The sequence below is a fragment of the Hipposideros armiger genome, unplaced genomic scaffold (genome assembly GCF_001890085.2).
Source record: "Hipposideros armiger isolate ML-2016 unplaced genomic scaffold, ASM189008v1 scaffold_0, whole genome shotgun sequence".
NCBI classification, from domain to species: Eukaryota; Metazoa; Chordata; class Mammalia; order Chiroptera; family Hipposideridae; genus Hipposideros; species Hipposideros armiger.
In genome coordinates, this window is record NW_017731350.1 from 3,659,546 (window position 1) to 3,683,230 (window position 23,685).

The 23,685-nt window shown below is 44.7% G+C and overlaps 1 protein-coding gene across 21 annotated transcripts in view; it reads left to right on the top strand.

Annotated features, from left to right (window-relative positions):
- The window catches only part of DTNB (dystrobrevin beta), a 216,757-nt gene that overhangs the window by 187,616 nt on the left and 5,456 nt on the right, over positions 1 to 23,685 (top strand). For 5 of the 21 annotated variants that reach the window (XM_019644345.1, XM_019644515.1, XM_019644993.1 and 2 more), the window contains 3 exons: positions 19,305 to 19,464; positions 20,323 to 20,412; positions 23,458 to 23,511. In XM_019644345.1, coding sequence (XP_019499890.1) covers positions 19,305 to 19,464; positions 20,323 to 20,412; positions 23,458 to 23,511 — 304 coding nt within the window. Of the gene's footprint in view, positions 1 to 804; positions 829 to 19,304; positions 19,465 to 20,322; positions 20,413 to 20,523; positions 22,868 to 23,457; positions 23,559 to 23,685 lie in introns of those variants that run through there. The other 16 variants (XR_002124234.1, XR_002124253.1, XR_002124318.1 and 13 more) reach the window with 8 other exon arrangements.

A 23,685-nucleotide genomic window follows, 5' to 3' on the forward strand; every position in this document is an offset into this window, starting at 1 on the left:
GGAAGTGTCACTGTCCCTCATATGTGGGATCCGAACCGGGGCCCTCTGGCGTCCCAAGCCAGCTCTTAACCAACACGCCACTTGGCTGGCCCATGAGTAGTTCTTTGGATGACTGCAGATGTCCTTTAGTCTTGAACAGGCTTCAGGGTGCTGCAGCCCCAGTAGCCTTCTTAACAAAGTTACCAGTGAAAACTAGGTGATTGTTTATGCTGTAAGTGATTTCCTGTCCAGAGCCTACTCCAGAGGGAGCTCTGGTTTTTCTGAGCTGCATGGCTGGTGCATGGTGTTTAGGGAAGTTTTATGTTTGTTTTTATTTATCCTGATAGCCACTAACCCACACAAGAAAATCAATTGAGGGCCTCTCCACAATAGTAACAACCATATGTTTATATAACATAGTAAGGTTTTCAAAGCATAGACGATTTTTCATTTACCTCAGGGCTTTTTTTTTTAAGAAAGAAATATGAAATGTTTAATTCAAAACATTTACTCATTTCTTTTTCAAAAAACAAATGTATCCATGTTTTAGATTAAGAATAGGAATATAACACATTGTGTTTATTATGGTTTCCAGTTAGGAGAGCGGTAAAGGGGAGAGAAAAGGAAGGGACAGGTAGTGAAGGGAGGAGGCAAGAAAGGGAGAGTGACGGGCATTCTGACAGAAGAGGGCTGGAGGATAGAGTATAATGTCAGGCGAGGCCGACAACCCAGAAAGGGCTTTAATGTAACCAAAGTGTGTTGTTGTTGTTTTCTCATTCACACATAGTTTATTGCTTTGATCTTATGGCACTTCCATATCACCAGATACACTGACACTGGAAAAGCTGGAGAAGACCAGGATGGAAAGTCAAACCCAGCCATTACATGCTTCTACCAAGAAGTGACACACGTCACTTCTCCACTTCATTGGCCAAAGTGAGTCACATGACCACACTTAGCTTCCAGTTTGCTTAGAAGCAGGGAAGAGGATGCTGGTCAAGTGTAGGCATTACAAGTAGGCGGATCTCTCCTGCCTGCTCCCTTCTCCCACTCCATCCCTCATGTGTCATCGCGTGGCTATTGATGGTACTCTTCCTGCTGATCCAGGGCATCATATCACCTGTAGCTGCTGACCACTGGTGTTTTTCCTCCTCTAGTTCACCCTTCTACACCCCAAAGATGCACTTTACAGCTAAAACCATGTGCTGGGAACTTACTTCAACCATCTGCCCACACCAGCAACTCCTGATCCCTCTCCGAATGTGCCAGCTCAGAGTGTAGCACGTAATCGGGAACACCCAACACCTTACCTGAGAACTCTCTTTCAGAAAGGGGAAGACATCAGGGATGTTTATTTTAACGGGAGCAGTAGAACCTCTAACAGACATTTAATTTTTAAAAAATTTTATGGATTACTATGGAATCCAAGAACAAGAATTCCCACTGCTGATGTATTATTTCTCGGATCAGTTTAAAGCTGAGCTTGAGCAGACAAGGGATTGAAGAACATGTTCATTTCAATGACCTTTGTTTGATTCTGTGTGAGATCATCGTTCCTTTGAAACTAGCAAAATGAGAAGCTAGACCCAGACCGCTGAAGGCTGCCACTGACAAGCCACTTGTGTGTATGTCTTGGGAGTTCTCCATGGCCAAGGTCCTGAGTTCGTGATCCAGTCCTCACAGTCTCATAGGACCGTCCATAGCATGAATTGGTACAAATTGTTCTTTTCCTTATCTTTCTCCACTATAGTATGAGGTAACACATTCTGCTCTGTGAATAGGTAGAAACATCCTCTGTCCACATCACAAGTTTAAACTGGTCCTACCTGAAGGCTCACTTGTGAGGCTCAAATTTGAACTGAATGGCTTTACATAGTTCAACAACATTTTTCACATGTATAGCTGAAAAGACTCTGAAGCTTTAGAACTAGCACTTCTGTTTTAATCTGTACCATTACTAAGTGAGACACTGAAAGGTACTTATCACATAGCTAAGTTGTAATCCTTTCTTCCTCCTGGATTCCGGCTGATATCGTTTAGTTTCTTCCCTGTCAAAATGTATTATACTATGTGGGTAATAAAATAATTGTAAAAGACATTCAGAATGAAGAATCTACTAGACATGGATCCCAAAACTGGCTTCATGAATCTGTCACGGAGAACTTTTCTTACACTCTGCCTTCTTGCTCCTTTCCCAAGTAGGAATTATTTTGGATTTGGGAGAATTTGAGGAAAATAGGTGATTGAAGAAAAGCTTTGGTGCTGTGGTTCTGCCTTCAGCCTCAGCCACTTTTCAAGTGCTTTGAGTGGCATTATTACCTTAACTGATAATTCTCTTTCCTCTCTCCCTCCCCACCTCCTTCCCTTCTCTTTTCTCAGATCCAAGGGTTATAATTAAGGGCACAACTGTCTGGCTATTTCAGATAAGACTGTGCTGAGTGACTGTTCAACCCACCATATATCCTGTAGTTTAACAGGCTCAGGAATTAGATTGTATCAGTTAAGTCAGGGTTAATCAGGCTCACGATAATCAACAGACTGTAATTAAAGGGCTTTGTCTGCCTTTTTCACTACTGCATCCCCAGCCCAGCCACTAGCCCAGTGCCTCCACATAGTAGATACTGTACTCAAGAAATATATAGTTGCTGAATGAAAACTCATTAAAAACCCAATGCCCATAGCCAGAAATGTGATGTGGGGTTTACTAGCATGTTACAAAGGGGCACACACTGGGGTAACAGCAGAATGACGAGGACCCTGCTGGCAGTGGTGTTCCTCACCACTGGTGCACTTGAGCTATGGGCTACTCCATTCTAAGGCAAACAATACCCCAGTCCTAATCTGGAGGGATTTCAGATGCATCAGTTCATTTCTAGGGATATCTCAGGGTTTCATTTTCCCCAGTGACTCAGTATACCATAAAATTTCACTGCTGGATCACTAACACCAAAAAAAAAAAAAAAAAAGAGCTATCCGAGGCCAGGGATTGAATTTATTCATAAAGGATGTGTTTTCTTGAACATTTCTCTGATCCCTCCTGTTAGAAGATAGAACCTTTTATATACAGATCAACATCAGGCTTAAAGACTGTAACTTTAGACAGTGAAATATAAAGACAGGGGGCTCCCACAGGGGTGGCCTTGACCCTGATGAGTACAAAGCAGGGTGGTGGTTCAGCTAGTTATATGGGTGGTACTCTGAAAATTATGGAGTCAGAGAAATCTTGGGGATTCCACTAAGAAAACATGGCCACACTTGGGACCTCTTTCATTACTTCAGTCATTTGGGATATCAAATGGGATCTTGACCTTTCTGATTTCCAGAACCAGATAAATAACCCACTACATTTACACCAACACAAGCATGATGTGGGTTGGCCTTCGGAAGCCCCCATCTCTGCCCACAACCCTCCCAAATATGCCTAAAGGTAGGGCACTCAGTATTTAGTTAGCCGTGGTGGACCCATGAGGCTCCAACAAACCTCATGAGTATTAACTTTGTTAGTTTAGGAGAAAGTACTTAAAAAAAAAAAAAGAAGAAGAAAACCCCTACACAACAACAAAAAAAGCCTCCTCCACTTTGTGCATGAAAGAGATTATTGGTGAACCCCTTGATGGGTTCATGGGTCATTTACCCTCTTGATTCACTTAACTCTGGACACAGCCTCAATGGAAAGTGATTCACATGCTTCTGCAATCTTCTGGACTCTGTGCCCCACCCCCATCCCCTGAAATAGAAGCCTGTGTCTATTTTTTCCTGAAAGGCAAAGGATTGCTATTTATTTATGTATTCAGCAGTGTCTTACTACCCATGTTCAAGTCAGTGAGCTGGGCCTTTTGGAGGGTAAAAAGAGAAATCCTACCCATATTCCACCCTTCAATAGTACGAAAGTTATTTTACGGTTGGCGTGATGCCCTAATTACAGAAACACAAGCCAGGTGAGTTATATCCTGAGCCATAGGCACTGCTGCTGCCTATGCAAACTCCACGGATGTCTTTCGGTAAACAGGCTCATATATGACTATGCCACAGACTTTCAGCCTGGGTCCCAGTCCTGGCCCGTGTGCATAGACTCTCTGCCAGTCTGACTGCACGTGGATGGCCTCGTGAAAATGCAGTGTGCTCACTCATGTCTTGGCTCCTGTACTCATACGGGGACCTGGCAGCATGTCGGGTTTGTGTTTTCATTTTATTCCCCACCCCCCACCAAAGAGGAAATATTACAGTATTAAAAATAGGTATTTATAGTTCTCTCCCTTAAAATTCATTGAACAGGAGTTTACAGTCTTGAGGATATAGGAGGAAGTATTATAACTTTGGGTCTTTGCGGCACCCCCATTACATGTCACTGTCATCAATGACACGATGAGAGATTTGTCTACCTGCTTTTTAAATTTCCCTCCTGCTCTATATTTCTGTCTTTTCATCTCCTGACTAGAATGCATAGAACATATGAGGACTACCTGCCAGGGTCTGCAGAAAAAGCTACACACCAAGCTGGACAGAGTCATCTTCCGCTGGAGGAATATTGAGTTCCTAGGACTATAGTGTCTGCGCCTAGAATACTATAGTCAGAGCATCAGCAGAACATCAACAGGAAAGAACAAATGAAAGATGACTTCTAGGTTTTGAGCCTGAGAACCCGGGGAAGCAATGGGTGCATTGACTGAAAAAGTGAAAATGGAGAGATGACCTGGATTAGAAGGGAACTTTGATCTGATTCTGAACCTACTGAGTTCCAAAGAAAGGCGGGCAGCCAAGCCTGTAGTGTGGTCTCCCACATACTTGGGGATATACAACTGGAATTTCAGTGGGAAAATAGGGCCAGCATTGTAGATTTGGAAGTCTTCAACATAAAATTAGGGTTGAAACCATAAACATGAGCCAGAGGGAAAACCCATAGTAGACAAAAAGAAGGAAGAGTAGTGGGTAGAAGGGATAGAATTGTGGATTCTCGTAAAAACCCAGAAAGTTTCAAGAAGGAGAAGGTTAATGACAGTAAGACAATGAAACCTTTGGATTTGACTGTAAGTAAGTTATCAGCAACCATGGAGAGGAAATTTCCAGGAAAGCAGTAGAGTACAGACAGGTCTGAAAAACGAGCTTTGTCTTGTCCAACCCCTTCACCTCTTCCATGTTTAATAAACTCACCCTAATGAAGAAAGGAGTTAAACCTTTGATATCTGCCTATTAGATTATCTGACTCATAGAACTCTATTGACAAAACCTCATTTCTTTTCTATTTGAACATGTACCTAACCTTTATAAACCTCAGGTTCCTCATCTATAAACTTCCAAGGTCACAATTCTTGGTCCTTTTGTTACTGATACCAGTAGTTATATTGGGGAAAGACTATAAACCAAGAAGGGTCTACAGAAAACAAGCTGGGTTCAATGGACTGGCATGTCCTTTTGTGACCTTGAAACTCTCTGACTCTCACTTCCTTGGGCTTTCTTTCAGTAACCAGCTCCTTTCCTAGGGTTTATTCATGACCATCATCTACCTCCCACTTTTCCAGACAAAAAAAAGCATCCTTTCTAAGAAAGGGGCATCAGCTGCCTCTGTGAAGCCCTTCCTTTGTTATCTTTGGGGCTCTTGGCCATGCCTCCCATGGCGGACAGGGATTCCTAGTGCTATCTTTCTGTGGGACCTCACCCCAACACCCCTTCTTGGCATGAGATTGAATCTGTGACCCTTCATTTTGAGAGCATCTACAGGCATTCTCTCAAATCCTGGTGCTGTACCAATGTCTAAAGCTTTATAACTGACCTCAGACTGGTTCTGATGTTCTATATGAACAACAAGGCTAAGACAGGGAGCTTCCTGGCCTAGAGTCCTGAACTGAAATGAATATTTAGCATAGTTTCAGCTAAAAGAAGCGTGTTATAAAGGGTACGATAGGCTCTTTTACACTCTTCTCCATTTGCTACTAATCATAATTTGGCAAGTAGAATTACTCTTATTTGGAGCTGTGGTATAGATGTCCCAGTGCTTAAAAAAGAGAAAGAGAGGGAGGGAGGGCAGGAGGAAGGGGCATGTTTTATAAAATTAGAGACAATGCAGAGAAACGGTTTACTGCACCTAAAGTGTTTTACCTTTAATAAGTATCCGTACCAACTCATCACTGTTCTACCAAGTTGGCTAACCATAAATCCTTCAGTGCTTTCATTATTATGTATTCTTATAAATTAAAAACATAAATTTCACTCTTTAGTCATTGCTTTCACATTTCAAATTTCAGCTTCTATATGTAACCAGCTCAGACCTGAGGAAATCAAGAGAGACTCTAGGAGATTCTCAGGCCTATAGCTGCCCCCAGGACATCTCCCAACTGTGCAGAAGGTTATCAGAGTTTATTCCTGGGCCCCGTGAAGGTTCTTACCTGATCTGAGGCTACTGGTGGCCTGACCTTCCTTCCCCAGCAGCTCAACACCTGGGAAAAGAAGCCCTGGGCCAACCATCCTCTGTAGGACATCATGAGGTCAAGTCACCCTCAGCCAGGTTTCTTTCTTTCTTTCTTTCTTTCTTTCTTTCTTTCTTTCTTTCTTTCTTTCTTTCTTTCTTTCTTTCTTTTTTTTTTTTCCTTAAAGATTTTATTGGGGAATTGGGGGAGGGGAACAGCGTTGGGGAATCGGAACAGACAAGTTGCTGTCCTTTTGTTCTTCAGTCTAGTTGTGGAGGACGTCGCTTCACTGGCCCATGTTGGTATTATCATTGCGCTCTTCCTGGGTGAGGCAGTCGGTTGCCAGCCTCTGGATGGCAGCTCACAGCGGCTCTTGGCAGCTCACGAAAGCTCATGCCCGCTGCCAACCAGCCCCACTGCAGCCTACGCCGTCACCGGCAACTCACGGCAGCCCAGCTCCAGGTCGAGCTGTTGTTCACCATCTTAGCTGTAGAGGGCGCAGCATCACTGGCCCTCTTGTGGGATCCAAACCGGAGCCCTGCTGCTCAAAGCTGGTGGCCCAAGCCAACTCCTAACCAACGTGCCACTCGGCCGGCCCTCAGCCAGGTTTTTTATCCTCAGCACTATGGACATATCGGGCCAGATAACTCTTTTTTGGGGGGGGTTAGGGGAGATGTTCTATGCATTGCTAGATGTTTATCAGCATACTTGACCTCTCCTTACTAAATTCCAGTGGTAGTCCCTCCCACCCCAGGTTCGTAGCAAGTAAAACTACCCTCAGTTAAGATGCACTGCCCTGAGCCCAGAGAACCTTTCTCTGTGATACCAGTCTGAGTGCCCAAGAATTCTCAGAATTTTTTATTCTAAAGTTTAGATATGGAATGGATGGTAAACGATTTCCAGACGCCTTCCCCCACACATCACTCCTCTGTCCATATCTCCAGCTATGTTCATGTCGTCGCCAGCACTCCCTACACACACACTCTCTTCCAGTCTCTGCTCTTCCTGCTTTGCTGTCAAGTCCAGTCAATTTTTTTCTCCAAAAGCTTGCTCTTACCTCTCTCATCTTTTCGATTCCTATTACCATTCTTCGTTCTGTCCTCCTTCGTCTGTCACCTGGTCTTTTGGAAAAGCCTTCTAATAGGTCTCCTTGTCTCTCGTCTCTTGCTTTTCAGTCTCTCCTTCACATTGTCCCAGATTCCTCAAGACAGATCACATGAGCACACCGTCCCCTCCTCGGAACCGTCAGTAGCTCCCACTGCCACTGACTAGAGCAGGTCAGCATACTTTTTCTGAAAGGGTTAGATAGTAAATATTTTAGGCTTTGTAAGCCAAACCAAAGGTATTATGTAAGTACTTATATAACCACTTAAAATATAACCATTTTCAAAATGTAAAAACCATTCTTAGCTCAGGGACTGTGAAAAAGAAGAAACAAAACAGGTGGTGAAGTGGATTTGGCCATGGGCTGTAGTTTGTCCATCTATGGCCTAGTAAATGAACTTGATGACTATTTATGGCTCTGAATGATTATGGCCCACACTTCTTTTTTCTACAGCATAGCTTCCGTGCTCCCCACGCTGCTCCTCGTCCCCCATATGCAGCCTCGCTCAGGCCCAGTGCCTTTGTTCATGCACTTTGCTCACCTGGATTGCCCTTCCCAAGCCTTTTCTGTCTATTGAAATTGTAGCCCTCAAGATACTCTCAGATGCCACCTCTTCTATGAAACCTTACCCTGTCCAGAGGGTCAGAGTTAAACCCTTTCCTGGCTCTGCTGCTTTTCCTTTGTACCTCTACCTTTACCTAGACCTGGGTTTCATCCTCCTTTGTATGTTAGTTGCGTATATGCCCAACTGCCCCAGGAGCCTGTGAGCCTGCACAGTGGAGACTTTGCCCCTTCGTAGCCCCCAGCACCTTGCAAAGTAGGTCATGGCAGGGAATACTCTGTTGAGCTGGTGTGTGAAGCATTCATTGCATGTTCATCCTCACCAACCTGTGAAGAGACTCATCTCCATTGTAAGAATCTGAGGTGCAGAGAGGTTAAGTAAGTTGCCCAACATCACACAGCTAGTAAATGGCAGAGCTGGAATCCAGACTAGGTCACTGAACTGCAGAGCCTGGACTCTAACCACTGTATGATATGTAATAGCAAAGAGTGGAGGTGCTGAAGGGTGCCATACCTTAATATGCAAGTTTGGCCTATCGGGAAGTAGCATTTACATTTGTCTCACTGAATTGTAAAATATCACTGGTAGGTTCTGGCTGCCTGCCCAATCATTGATTTAGCTGTCTAAGTAAGGACTGTGCTATTCTGGGAGCCTGTCCTCTTTTTTTGTTTCTAATATGCAATCAGGGTATTTGGTGTTTGTTTTATAGGGATTTTTTTAGTGAGGTCCCTGATCATTTTCCTGAGAATTGGCTTTGAAATCCTGCAGTGAGAACAAATGGGATACCATTTTCAAATAGAGCTGAGCAAACGAGGAGAAACAAACAGAAAGAGGGTATTGGAATTTATGAGCTTCCCTATCTCAAAGTTTAAATTTCAACTTTCCTTTGATCTTTAGGTTTATGGTGAGTCTTAGTAGGTTGTTCTGTGTCTCAGGAACTTAATATGCTTTCCTCTTCCACTAACAAAGATAACTAAATACCTTGCCCCCACCCCATTTAAGCCTTGGGGTAAGCTTTGTCTTCTATATAATTTAATTTGACTTAAATAGAGACAGAATCATTTCTGAGAGGATTGAGAAGATTGAGAACCATAACTTTCCACCTGTTGCCAGCACTGTGATCACAAAACATCCAGCAGGTTTATAATAGCTGTTTCCTGTCTAGAGCCGCTTACCCGCGCCCCCCCCACACACACCCCACCCCACCCAAGCCACCACAGTGAGTGACAGGTTATATGTAAGCACTGAGCTTCCGGAAGTGATGTGGGAACAAGCCGGTGTTAGCCGTCTGTGGAAAGACCTCATGGCAGACTTTTTGGTGGCCCCACCCTTCCAACAGACATACAATTTATCTCACCAGCCCATGTCACACGGGACGTGATAATAAATAAATGTGTATTAACGGTGATAAGAAAAGAGAGACATCATAAAACTCTTCAGCTCTTCTCTCTGGTGTTTAGAAGCCAAGGTTTATCTTTAAAAGCTGCACCAGACCTAAGCTTGCAGGTAGGCACCTTTGCTAAGATAGGAAGGTCTCTAGGCGTGGTCTTTCCCTGTTTCTAATTCACCCCAGAGGGAACCACAACCTGCTTCTTTGCTCACTGCCATGTGGTTGTCTTTCTCATCTCCTCCACCCCTATTCTCCATCATCTGCTCGCGTCCATTCCTGGTCCAAACTCCCAGCCATCTTAACTGTTAGGCAGTTGTTTTCTCACCTTGCAGCGGGACAGACAGTGCAGCAACAGATAATCCTCTCACTCCTTTTACTTCCGTGTTTGATGAGACAGCTGCTTTTCTAAGCAGAGCCCCCACCAGCACCAGCTGAATGCAGTAGGTGGGGTTTTGGTTTGGGGTTTTTTTGTGTTTTTTTAACCTTTTCTTAAACAAAAAACAAATGTACGAAGTCCATTTCTCATACATTCCAGTTCTCTATATATTCACAGTTGCCTTGCAAAAATTTCAGACTTGTTGCTCCTTTCTCCCAGTGTTGTTTTTTGGTTTTGCATTTTCTGAGAGGGCCTCAGAAAATCAGCAGCAAAGTGGCCAGTTTGTTTAATTTAAATACACTGCAGCAAAGTGAAGGTAATTGTCCACACAGGCCATCTGCTACCTGGCAGGTGTCCATGAGTCAGAAAGATAGAAATGGAGACTAAAGTGTCTCCTTCTGTTACCATGATAACAGTTTAGCTCAGAGCTTTTGTTGGGGTGTGTGTGTGGAGAGGGAGTATGCAGTAAACAGTGATCCATAGAGGGTATGAACTTTCAAAATCAGGCTTTTTGCCACAAGCCTCTGTGGACTTGATTAACTGACTATAATGTGCATTTAAGAAGATTTTAAAAATGCATACCTGTCCCATGAGGGGAAAAAAGGGGGAAGGCAGTAGTATTTATGGAGCCCGTGCTGTGTGTCAGGCACCATGCTGGAGATGCCTCCACACGGCCCAGAAGAGTGCATATCATTTTCCTGCTAATGACAGTGCCTGTCTCCCTGTGTGGCCCGTGCTCTCTGCCACAGTATGTGAGTCCCTGTCTCTGCTCAGATGCCAGGTGTGGGGAAGGATCATAGTGTCCTCAGGTCACCTCCTCTGGCATTGTCTGTACCTGTTTGGGCTCCAGTATTCAATGTGTGTTCTAGACAAGAGACCAAGACATAATCCTATTTCTCACATTTCTCACTCTTATTGGAAATTGACCGTCTTATCGAAATTATTGAAAATCGTCCTATTGAAAATCATGGTGAGCTTCAGTAGTGAGAAGTCTTAACTGATCCACGTTTCTTCTGGCTCGGAAACGTTGTGCTAGGATCCTAATATGCCTTGGTTTCTCCTAGCAGTCTGAGGCAATTAGGAGACCCAAGTCCCAATCTTAACTTAGCCTTCCTACTAATTGATTTGTGACTTTTGTAGGCCTCAGTCTCCTCAAATATAAAGGAACATTGGACTAAAACAGAGGCTATTTTCCTTGGGTCATGATCCTTCTGAAACTGTAAGCGTAATTTCTGAACTGTTTTCTTGGGACATGACACATAGCTTTCTCAGGCTCTCAGCGCTTTTGCTGATTTAGAAGAAGTGAAGAGCCAGCAGACTAGAGAGCTTCTCAAATTATAACATTTCTCTCGCTTTCTCTTTCCAGCAGAATTGTTTCCAGCTACAAGGGCCCTCTGTGTTCAGAGAACCTGAGTTACAGGGCATGTATTGTGTTTAGTTATTGGTTAGACACGTGATGGGCCTGCGCTGTATTCAGGCCTTTGTTGTAGGTTGTATTACAACAAGATCCAACTGTCCTTACATGAGGAAACCTTGACACACCAAGGAGCATGTTGCAAAGCGTCCCTGCTTCCCAGGCTCACTGCCCCTCTCCTGGCAGCTGAAACCCACCATTGTTTTCTACCTTCATTAGTAAGCTTATCCCCACCCCCGGAGCCGCCTGACTAGTTCCTCCACCTCTCCCGACTTCTGTGTGATTCTCAGGTTCCCCAGAATCTTACGGTCCCAACTGCGATGCTCCCCCCAGCCTCCTCCCATGCCCCTCATTCTAGATGGGTCTGCGCTGAGTGGAGTGCTTGGCAGTCTTCATGGGGAGAGCCTGCCTCTTTGAACATAAAGCCCACCTGTGCTTTTGAGACCAGGTGCAATTGCACAACCCAGCACTCCAGCCTGATTTTCAGTGTGTTTATCTGGCCCAGACCTGTCAAGAGGGCAGAGGATGAACAAACCTAACCGGGTTCATAGGTGATTGTCAACATGCCGAGAGTGCAGCTCAGTGCTGCGAACACTGTCTCAGACTGTATGTGCTCCATACACTTGTTTGTACGTGCAAGGAGACAGTGTGGTTCAGTGGGAGGGGCACTGGGGCAGGGGACCGGGGCCATTAGAAGGACCTCATTTCAAACCTTGTCTTTCTTAAGATAGCCTGTTCCTCTATGTCTCCTCAGAGCCTTCACTGCGTGGGGCCCAAAGGAGCAGCGTCTCTGGTACTGGCTTAGAAGGACGAATATTTATATTACTTCACAGCTCCTGTGCGCCAGGAATTCAGGCGCCATTTAGCCGGGTCCTCACAAGTTGAATGTCAGAGTCTCTCACAGGATGTAGTCACTGTAAGGCTCAAACGCTTGCATGGTTGCTGGCAGGATGCCTCGTGCACTGTTGGTCTGAGGGCTCTGTTCCATGCTGGCTAATGGCTGCAAGCCGCCCTCAGTTCCTTGCCACATGGACCCTTCCACAGGGCAGCCCACGAGATGGCAGCTGGCTTTATTAGAGTGAGCAAGGAAGAGAGAGAGTGTGTGTGTGGGCCAGACAGAAGCCACAGTCTCATGAGCTTATCTCAGAAGTGACATCTTGTCCTCCTGATTCATTAGAAGCAGTCACTGCTCCCAGCCCACACTCAAGGGGTGGAGATTGCACACGAGTGTGACTACAGGGTGGGGGGTTGTCACTGGAGGCCACCTCAGAGGTCTGCACATCACCTTTTAGTTATCGAGTTAAAGTATTTCATAGACAGCTTTAATGATGACTGAGCAAGTAAATACTCCCTAGAGATCATTGCCTGCTCTGGCTGCACTACCCACTTTCCATTACAGAGGAAAAAGGGTCAGAAATGTGATACACGTCTTTGTCATTTAACAAATATGTATGAAGCATTTACGTGTGGTAAGCACAAAGGTAAGGAAGAGGTGAGATGAATGCTGTCCAGGTCCTGTGGGAGCATCTCAGAAAGACCTAGTCTGACCCGAGAGGAGCTGACAATGAAGTGGACACCTAGAGGACCAGCAAGAGCTAGTCAGACATCAGCGGGGAGCAGTGCCCCTGGTAGAACAGCAAGTAGAGGCCTGAAGGCGAGACATTGCAGTTCTTTTGATAGATTGAAAAACTGTTGCCAGTCCTTTTGCCTTTTCTGTCTAAACCACCCAGGAGCAGTCAGTTGACATCCCTTGCACCACCGTATACCTCATCCAAGGTCAGCCCTGGTCTCCAGGGCCTTGCTGAACCCTCAGCCTCAGGCCTGGCACATCATTGGCCATGACTCGTGTCTCTCCCCCAGGACCTTTGGCATTTACTGGCCTACTGGGATGCGCAAACGTCAGTGCTCTGCTGGAACCAGAATTCACACGGGGCTCCTGACAGCTCCGCCCTAGCATTGTTTTAATCCAACACGACCCTAAAACCAAGGGCTGGAGTTTGAGATCCATGGGGGAAATGAGGCCTTCACAGTGTTCCTAGCTTTTCTCTTTCTACTGCTCCGAACAAAGACAACTTTTGGAGTCTGGTTTCTATCTTCCTCAGAAGGCATGTCCTGGGCAACAATCCCAGGAAGGGGGCCTGATTCTTTTCAAACTAGTGGTAGGCAGTAAGTTTCATTTCCTGACCTCAGAGTGTAGTCACATGTGGCTGTCCACCCCTGCCCATCCCTCTTGCCTCATCCCCCATCATCATCTTCCTTTAAAATATTTGCCAAGGTTCAGTTTTCGTTCTCAAAAAGCAACTGTTCGCTCGTCTCGGGTCTTGCAACTCTGTCGTTCAGTCCTCAGGCAGTGGTGCCTAGCCCAGATGTCATTGAAGGCGATGTATTGAGTACTTGCCATGTGCTTAATGTTGGGTCTGCCCTCGGGGATTACAGATAGCTGTCCTACAGTGAAGTGGGTGTGAATTTCACAGGCCACACACTCAGACCAAAAGAATTTTTTTTCTTAACTGGGCTTAATTTCTCTCTTGTGTGCTCATTGTCTGAGCTGGACATTTCCAGACAAACTCTGAAGCCAGTCACTTTGGAAGTTCTCATGCCCCTTCCTGTGCCCAAGATTGGTGTTACGCCTTGGGGACTTAACGCTGGGTGCTGTGGCATCAGTGGAGGATTGTCCACAGCCCCCACTTGATCTGAGCTGAGGCCATCCTGTCCTTTGCTGATGGACAGGCCTGATTCTCACAGGTAGCATCCCCTGTTCCATGGCTGAGGCTTCTGAAGTCATAGGCTCGCCCAGCATCCATGGTCCTCAGCTGATCTCACCGAGGTTCTAACTTCCGTAATTGAGAGACAACTTCAGGCTCTTTGTCTCTCACGGTATCAGCCTATGGGAAAATCATCAGCTGCTGGCGTGCATGGGTCCTTCCTTGAGGCTGCCCAAGCAACCCAGGCCCTCAGCCCTCAGAGGCCCAGGAAAGGCCCTGGCTTTGCCAGTGTCCACCAGTTCCGTGCTGTCCTGCATCCCACACTGTGCTGGCTCCTAGGATCTCCCTGCAAAGCCAGGCCTCCACATGCCACTGTCTTACCTTTTCTGTGGGTTCTCACACCTCTCTCCCAGCTTCCTTATCTAATTTGGACTGGGGCTTAAACTGCTAGATCTGGCTGTTCATAAGCACTTTCCAAACTAGAATGAATTGGATGCTTTATTATTTCCTCCGTCTCCCATAAAAATGGCCAGCAAGCTGGGGGTGGGGGTGGGGGTAACTATAGGGTAAATGGTGGAGGTGGTTCCCCAAAATGCAATATTAATATGTGACAATGTTATCGAGCCAAAACAGGATTCCTAAAGTGTTGATCAGTTAGTTGGGGAGAAAAGATAGATACCCTGAAAAAGTAAATAATAATAAATATTGTATAACCACTGACAAAAATAGAAGAGAATATTTCACAAGATAGAACATGTTTAATTGTCAATGGAAAATTATTATAAAGGTTAAGCAGTAGTAAAAACAGCAAGCAAATAGAGATTTTGTAGTATTCCATTATTTGGATAAGCTACATTTTTGTTCATTCACCAGTCAGTGGACTTTGGGGTTATTTCCACTTTGGGGCTATTAAACTATTGCTAATGAACATTTGTGTACTAGTTTTGGGAGGTCATATATTTTCATTTCTCTTGGGCACATACTCAGTAGTAAATTTGCTGGATCGTATGGTAAGTTTATGTTTAACATTTTAAGAAACTGCCTAAATGTTTTCCAAAGTGGTTGTACCATTTTACAGTCCCATCAGCAACGTACAAGGGTTTCGGTTTCCCTACATCCTTGTTATTCTTTCTGGTTGTAGCCAGTTCAGTGGGTAAGTGATATCTCATTGTGATTTCAGTTTTCGTTTCCCTAATAACTACTCATGTTGAGTATTTTTTCATGTGGATTATTAGCCCGTTGGTACATCTTCTCGGGTGAAATGTCTATTCAAGTCGTTTTGTGATTGGGTTCTCTTGTCTTCTTATTATTCAGTTGTAAGAGCTCTTTATATGTTCTGGACACAAGGGTGTTTTTCTTTTTTTTTAGTTTGTGTTTTAGTTCAGCTTCATATAACTATAATTGGCATATAAAAATTGTAGTATACTTAAAGTGTACATTGTGGTGATTTGATAGACATGTATATAATGAAAGGATTCCCCCACCTAGTTAGTTAACAAATCCATCTCTTCACATATATATCTTTTTTGTGTAAGAACATGTAAGTTCTACTTTCTTAGCAAATTTCAATTATACAAGGCAGTGTTATCAACTATACTCACCACGTTATACATTAGATCCTCAGACCTTATTCATCTTATAGATGAAAGTTTGTACCCTTTTACCAACCTCGCCCTCTTTCCCCACCCCCCAGCCCCTGGCAACCACATTTCTACCTTCTGTTTCTATGAGTTTGACTTTTTTTAGATTCCACATGTAAGTGATACCATGCAGTAGTTGTCTTTTTATGTCTGCCTTATGTCACTTAGCATAATGCACTCAGAGTCCATCTATGTTATCACACACAGCAGAATTTCCTTGCTCGTGGCTAAATAATATTGTACATATGCACCACGTCTTCTTTATTCATTCATCCACTAATATACACTTACGAGGTTGTTTCCCTATTTTAGCTATTGTGAGTAATGCTGCAGTAAACATGGGAGTACAGATATCTCTTCAAGATCCTGTTTTCATTTTCTTTGCATATCCATCCAGAAGTGGAATTGCTGGATCATGTGGTAGTTCTACTTTTAATTTTTAAAGGAGCCCCCATACTGTTTTCCATCATGGCTGCACCAATTTCCATGCCCACCAACAGTGCACAAGGGTTCCCTTTCTTTTATGCCCTCACCAACGCTTGTTATCTCATGTCTTTTTTATGATAACCATCCTAACAGGTGTGAGGTGATATCTCACTGTAGTTTTGATTTGCATTTCCCTGATGATTAGTGATATTGAGCACCTTTTCATGTACCTGGTGGCCATTTGTATGTCTTCTTGGGAGAAAAGTCTACTTAGCTCCTCTGCCCATTTTTTAATCGGATTGTTATTTTGCTATTAAGTTGTCATGTGTTCTTTATATATTTTGGATATTAATCCCTTATCACATATATGATTTGCAAATATTTTCTCTCACTTAGTAGGTTGCCTTTTCGTTTTGTTGGTGGTTTCCTTTGCTGTGGAGAGCTTTTTAGTTTGATGGAGTCCCACTTGTGTATTTTTGCTTTTGTTACCTTTGCTTCTGGTGCCAAATCCAAAAAAAAAAAAAAAATCTTTGCAAAGACCCACAAGTTCTTTATCAGATATAATTTGTGAATAATTTTCCCAGTCCCTGGCTTATCTTCTTATTTTTCTCAGTGGTGTCTTTTTTATAATAGTTTTATTGAAATATAATTTACATACTATACAATTTACCCTTTTAAAGCATACAATTCAGTGGTTTTTCATTTATTCAGAGTTGTGCAACCATCACCACAATCCATTTTAGAATATTTTATCACCCCAAAAAAGAACTACATACACGTTAGCACTCCTTATTCCTCCCAAGCCTCCCAGCCCCAGACAACCACTAATCTACTTTCTGTCTCTATGGATTTGCCTATTCTGGACATTTCATATAATTGGAATCAAACAATATGTTGTCTTTTGTAACTGGCTTCTCTTACTTAGCGTATTTTCAAGGTTTGTCCATGTTGTAGCATCAGCACTTCCTTTTTATTGCTGAACCATATTTCAATGTAAGACTATTACATTTTGTTTAAATGATTCATCAGTTGATGGCTATTTGGATTGTTTCCACTTTCTGGTATTTTGTATAAGGCTGCTATGAACACTTGTGTACAAATTTTTGTGTAGACGTAAGTTTTCATTTCTCTTGGGTGTATACACATAGGAGCAGAATTTCTGGGTCATATTGTACTCAACATTTAACCCTTTGAGGAACTGCCAGATTATTTTCGCAAGGAGCTGCACCACTTTATGTTCCTACCAGCAGCTTATGAGGGTTCCACATCTTTGTCACCACTTGTTATCATCTGTCTTTGTTTATTATAGCCATCCTAATGGGTGTGGAGTGGTATCTCATTGTGGTTTTGATTTGCATCTCCCTGCTGGCTAATGATGTTGAGCATATTTTCATGTGCTTATTGGACACTTGTGTCATCTTTGGAGGATGTCTGTTCAGATTCTTTGCCCGCTTTTAAATTAGGTTACTGTCCTTTTATTATTTATAAGAGTTCTTTATACAAACCCCTTATCAGATATATGATTTGCAAAAACTTTCTTCCATTCTGTGAGTCGTCCTTTTACTTTCTTAAAGGTGTCCGTTGAAAAAAGTTTTTAATTTTAATGAAGTCCAATTTATGTTTTTTTCTTTTGTAGCTATGCTTTTTGTGATAGCTAAAAAGTCATTGCCTAATATTTTCTTCTAAAGAGTTTTATAGTTGTAGTTATATTTAGTATGATCCATTTTGAGTTAGTTTTTATATATAATGTGTAAGATAAGGGTCTAAGTTCATATGTATTTGTATCATGGAAAGACATAAAAAATATAAGTAATAAAAGCAAATTGCAAAGTGATACCATTCATGCAAAATTTAAGAGCATGAAATATATATTATTCATAGTTACATATGACATATAAGTAAAACGTTCCACACCAAAATCTTTGCTAATGGTTGCCTCCGAAGGGATCAGGTGAGGGGACTGGGACTGGAAAGAATTGGTGGTGAATGGGGTCTTCAGGTATATCTGCAGTGTTTTTAGGCTGAAATAAATTTGACACAGTATCAACAATTATCAATTTGGGTGGCATGTTATACTTTTTAGCTTTCTGTATTTTTTTTAATTTCTCAAACTAACACACACACACACACACACACACACACACACACACATACCCCCCCAAAGTGGGAGCTATGGAGAATAAATGGTTCCTGTGGAGTCCAGCACCCACACTGGTCGCAGCGTTGAGGTGAGGCCTTGTGCATACAGCCTGTCAACCTGTTCGGGCCAATTCTGTCTGTATGTGGGGTTTCTGAGCTAGATCCCAAACAGATAATGATCTTCATTTGAGCTCATTTGCACACTTTGGCTTATAGTTTCCCAGTTTTGCTTCCACAGAAAACCCCCGTCTATTGGCCATATTCAGTTGTTCTTATTCTGAAGGGCAGCAGAGCCCAAATCTCAATGAGCTCCCTTGAACCGGAGTTTTTCAATTTTATCCCTATTACTCCATGCTTTCTCCAAAGCTACACCAGAGGTTTCACAAGGAAAGTTCAGTTTCCACTAAACATGTGTCCGTTCTCACCTAGTCCCTGCAGGATGTCCCACAAAAGACCTCTCTGTGTGTGTTTGACATGTGCAGTGTGACAGTCTGGATGTCCCAGCTCCTGGGAAGCAGCTGCTGCCAAGCTACTGACACACTCACTCAGGCGCATGTCCCAGGCGGTCCGAAGCTGAGAGGTGCAGAGTCCACTTCTTCGCCCTTGAGGTGGAAGGGGCTATTCTAGCATCTCCCCCTGACGAGCTATGTAGCCTGACACAAAGCTCTTACTCTTGCATCGTTGTTTTTCTCCTATAAAGTGTATACAAAAATGTATGCCCTTGATACTCACAAGGTATTGTGAGGATCGAATGAGATGATGTCCATGAATGTGTTTGCAAACGAAAATGGAAGATGTTTGTGTATTATTCCCAACTGTGTGACCCCAACCCCTCCCACGTCCTTGACCCAGCTACTCTACGGGGCCTGTCTCCCGGAAGGGCCTCCCTGTGCTAGCCTCTGCTTTCCCTCCCACTTTCAGTCTGTTCTGACAGGGTTCTCTCTCCCTCCTCCCCTTTTGTCCTCTCCCTTTCTTGTTTCTGTTTCTTCCCCTCTCCAGGCCTGGAGGCAGCCTGACTCCCTTTCACACGCAATCATGCAGTGCATCGTACCACTGAGCTGAACCCTGTCGCTGTCTCAGATTGACTAAGAAAAAGGACTTTTCCCCTTCTTGAAAGACATAAGATACCTGAGATACCATATTTTTTCTCTTTGATTCTCCCAGGCTCAGGCCACAGGATCGCCACATACATCACCCACTCGTGGAGGCAGCCACCCGATGCCCATGCCCATGCGCTCCACATCCGCTGGCTCCACGCCCACTCACTGTCCGCAGGACCCACTGAGCGGCGTCGGGGGGGACATGCAGGAGGCCTTTGCACAAGGTGAGTTTTGGGAGCAGAGTGTAATGGAGAGTCCAAGGGGTTTGGAGGCATAGTCAAGATTCTCACTGAGATGTTTTCAGCTTCTTGTCTTCTGTGCACTTAGTTTTAAATGATCAGATTTTTATATACAGTATAAATAAGTCAGGCGCTGGCCCGTTTTCATTAGACGGGCTGGTCTCCAACAGGAGGTCCGTAGGCTTGGTGTGTGTGCGAAGAACGGGCCTCCTGGGCTTCTGTGCTCTTTCTTGCAGGTTGTGAGAAGTGCCTTGTCCTTTGGGCTTTGCTTCCTCCAGAGGAATTGGATGGACTAAATCCCAGAAATCATGTGCTTGCCCTGGAAATTCTTTACAGGGAGCAAGAGGAGGAAGACTAGAACTCTAAATAGGACCTTGCTGAAGGCACACTGAGCATGGCATTGCCACCGCTGTCTGGGGAGCTAGTGACGAGCAGTGTTACGTGGTTGGGGGCAGATGTAGTTGGGGAAATGAGGCGGCTGAGGAAGTATTGTTGGGGTGGAGACAAAAGCCAGGGAGGCAGTAATGCTGGAGTGGGAAGTCCTGCCTGAGGCCGAGGAGCCCTGGGCTCAGTATTTGTTCTGGAACCCAGCTCTTTGGATTGTGGCTAAGAAGTGTGGAGTTGACAGGGTCCTGCTCTTCAGGTAGAGCAGAGGGAGGAGAACCATGGACTTGGGCACCCTGTGCTCCTGACGTGCCTGGGCGCTGTGGGGCTGCTGCAGCCCCATCTCCCCTTAAGTATTCTGCCCTGTGTCCGAACGCCTGGCAGACGGAGCTATTTTCTCCGCTCTCCCTTCTGCACGCCCACCCACCTGGCATCACCATCTGCTCTCACTCTTCTCAGGTACGAGGAGAAACCTCCGCAATGACCTGCTGGTGGCTGCTGACTCCATCACCAACACCATGTCATCCCTGGTGAAGGAGCTCCACTCAGGTGAAGCCCAGAGCGCCCACCCACGCCCTGCTCACCTCCTCCCCACGGGGTGAAACGCCCTCACAGAGCACACGCCGCCTCATTTCACCACTCAGTCTTTTTGCCTTCTAGGAACACACTGGATGTCTTCACCCAGAGCGCCCTCTCCCACGCGCGATCACATAGAGATCCTTCCACAGTTCGGTTTCTCTTAAGAGTACACCTTGTGGAGCAAACACCACTCAGCATTTAAAGAGATTCCGATCTCTCAGCACAGCGAGGCCCCCTGCTCACTTAATGTGTCTTCCCCCTGTGCCCCACCCAGCTGCTCTCTCCCCAGGCCTGACCGACCAGCTCGCTCTGGACTTTTCCTGGATGACTGCAACCGAAGCAGCCACAAAAGCTCCTGGACTTTCTCCCAGCTGCCTTTCTGCTCTCTCCTGTTTGATTTGGTCTTGAAACCCTATTCTCTCCTTTTGTCCATGACTAGGCTCTGATTTCACCTGAAGTTCATGACCTGTGTCTGTTGCTTCCTTCCCTCCTCCTGTTCAGCCTCATCTATGACTCCTTTCTCAGTCTCGCCTTCACATAGCTCTTTCAGCGATTTTCCCAGAGGCCCTTACCTCATTGCATTTCCCCCCTTCTATAAAACCTAAGAAAGAGAGAAAAAAATTAAAGGCCATTTCCATATCATCATGTCGTATTAAGAATCCCTGTGACTCCATCCATTTTGTAGCTGCCAGATATGTACTAATTTTTCCCCCCCCAGTGGTCAGATTCCCACGTTAACATATTAAAACACGTGGGTTCCTTTCCTACGTGCTATAGGTCATTCATACAGACGGCCCCTGTTTGTTTCTTTTCACTTAATGTAGTGCTTTTAAATGCCTTGAAGTAGCTTAACAAGATTATTAAATAAAAATATAAATCAATTTTTCCATGAACTATTCAAACACATACATTCAAATCGTCAGTCCCTGCTCCTAGGGAAGGCAAGCCTTGGGTCGCTCTGCGGACCACCGTGGGATGAAGCACACACCTGTAGTGTTGTCACGGGACCAGATCAGGCTCTGGCTCGTGGCTTTGCTGTCAGATCTGCCTGTTTTCATTTAGAAGGGAAAAAGTGTGAGGCCTGGGTTCGTTTTTCCAATACATTTAAGATGCCGATTGTCCTGTGCAGGGAGTGTTATGGTGACACTGTCCCCATTTCGGTACCATTTCTTAGTCCCCTTCATAAGCACTGCCCCCTCCATACACACAGAAGAGTTGACTGCCTTCGAGGTGACTTCACAACTGATTAGAAAGTGCCTTCCCTAATACAGCTCCTCACAGATGCCAGAAATCCCACATTTAGAGGGACTTTCTTAGGGGATTTCAGGTCATGGAATTAACCACACTGGTGCCTCGTGGCCACTTACTAGGGTTTATGCAAAATAAGTGGCTCATGAAGTCATCACACTAGGATGAGAGCTAACTGGACATCATTAACACAAAGTGCAGACCAAATAGCTTCACAAAAACTACAAGTTTAGGGAGATCCTTGGCAATCTCTCATAGTAAGAAAGGATGGGTTTTTAAAAATCAGCATGATGTATTGGGAAGGCACCTTAGAGACCACATTGTCCGGTTCCCTTACTTTAGAAATGCAGTGAGTGATTACCAGAAACGTGATTTGCCTAAAGCTGTGTAGCTCGAAGGGGCAAAACTGGCCCTACAATTTCGGTCTTAGGAACATTAAGCTGACGCCCTTACACTCATCCCCACATAGGACAAGATTCAAATCTGCAGTACCAGGAGGGCCCCTTTCACTCATGCTCTACTCTCAAGCGCTGAAGTCCATAAGTAGGCGTGGACTAAGGCCACACATGGCACAGTATCTCTATAAAATGCAGAAATAAGCTCCCTTTCCACGTGAGCACGCCAGTTTCTCAGTGAATGAAAGAGCCTTAACCCAACACCAACACATTACTCTCTCTGTGGAGGTTTCTGTTGGGATGAGATTAGATATTCAAATTATCTTTACATATATTCTATACAGTATGGACATACCACTTATAACCCTAGCTTGCCCTCCTCTTTGAAATATTTTCACAAATAATGGACTCATAGAGTTGGGTAGGGTCTTAGAAGTCCTTTACTCCAGCTTGCCTCCCGATATAAAAGTCCTCTGGTTGAAGACTCCTGGTGAGCTCATTCATTGGGAAGGTCTCCCTTATCAGGGAGCTGCAATCTGCCTTCCTGTAACCAGTTGATCCTCATTCAACCCTCTAAAGCTACACAGAGTAAGTTCAATCCTCCTCTTTATGTTGCCTTTCAAGTATTTGATGGCAAACAGCATGGCTCTCCCTCAGCCTTCTCCTCTTTAGGCAACTCTTTGCAGTGTCTTCAGCCATTCCTAATGGGATGTGGTTTTCAGTTTACCATCCTGCTTGCCCACACCGGGATGCAGCCGAGTGTTTCAAAGCCCCAACTCAAAGTGAGTTCCCAGGGCTGAGCACACTTCTCCTTATCACGGAAGTCTTGTCCCTGCAGAGCACAGTGACCGTGACTCCCCTGAGCAGGCCCCTTCAAGAGCAACCTTAGATGGCATTCGTTTTTCCCCCACATAGCCACCTTGCTCTGTTCAGTCATTTTAAGATTGTTATCGGCTAAAGCCTCTAGTTGTTGGTTTGTTTTTACAGAAGACAGTTAACGTAGGTATTCCTCGCCGTGCATTTTATGGTCACTTCCTTTAACCTGACTGTAAGATATTAGATGTATCCCAGGTAGCTATAATCACCTTAGGGAAAACAGGCGTAGAGAAGAGGCAGCCACCCTCGCCCCAGTCACCAGGGAAACCAGCAGCAGGGTAGGTGACATCAGACTGCTCTGCGTCTTGAGCTCAGGTCCAGTGCTGGGGTCTGGACCACACGGTGCAGACTAGGTGAGTGTAACAACCTTGGAGGCTGTAGCCATGAGCCTTTAGTTAGGGCTTCATCCCAAGCCTCCCGAGTTCCTCCCTTCACCCCCCTTCTGTGCTTGTCCTGTGCTGAAGGGTCACAGGCCTCCTTGGACTTGTTTTCACAGCAGAGGAAGGTGCAGAGGAAGAAGAAGAGAAGATGCAGAATGGGAAAGACAGAGGTAAAGGCAGCTGGCCAGGACCCCTAGTTTGAATGGGAGTCAGAGCTATCTAGCCTTGGAATGAAATCCCCTTCTCCCTTTTGTTTCTGCTTTCCTTCCTGTTGCCCCTTTCCCCAAAGCTTTCAAATTCCCACAGTTCCTTCTACCTGCTATTCCCAATGGACCGTCAAGTTT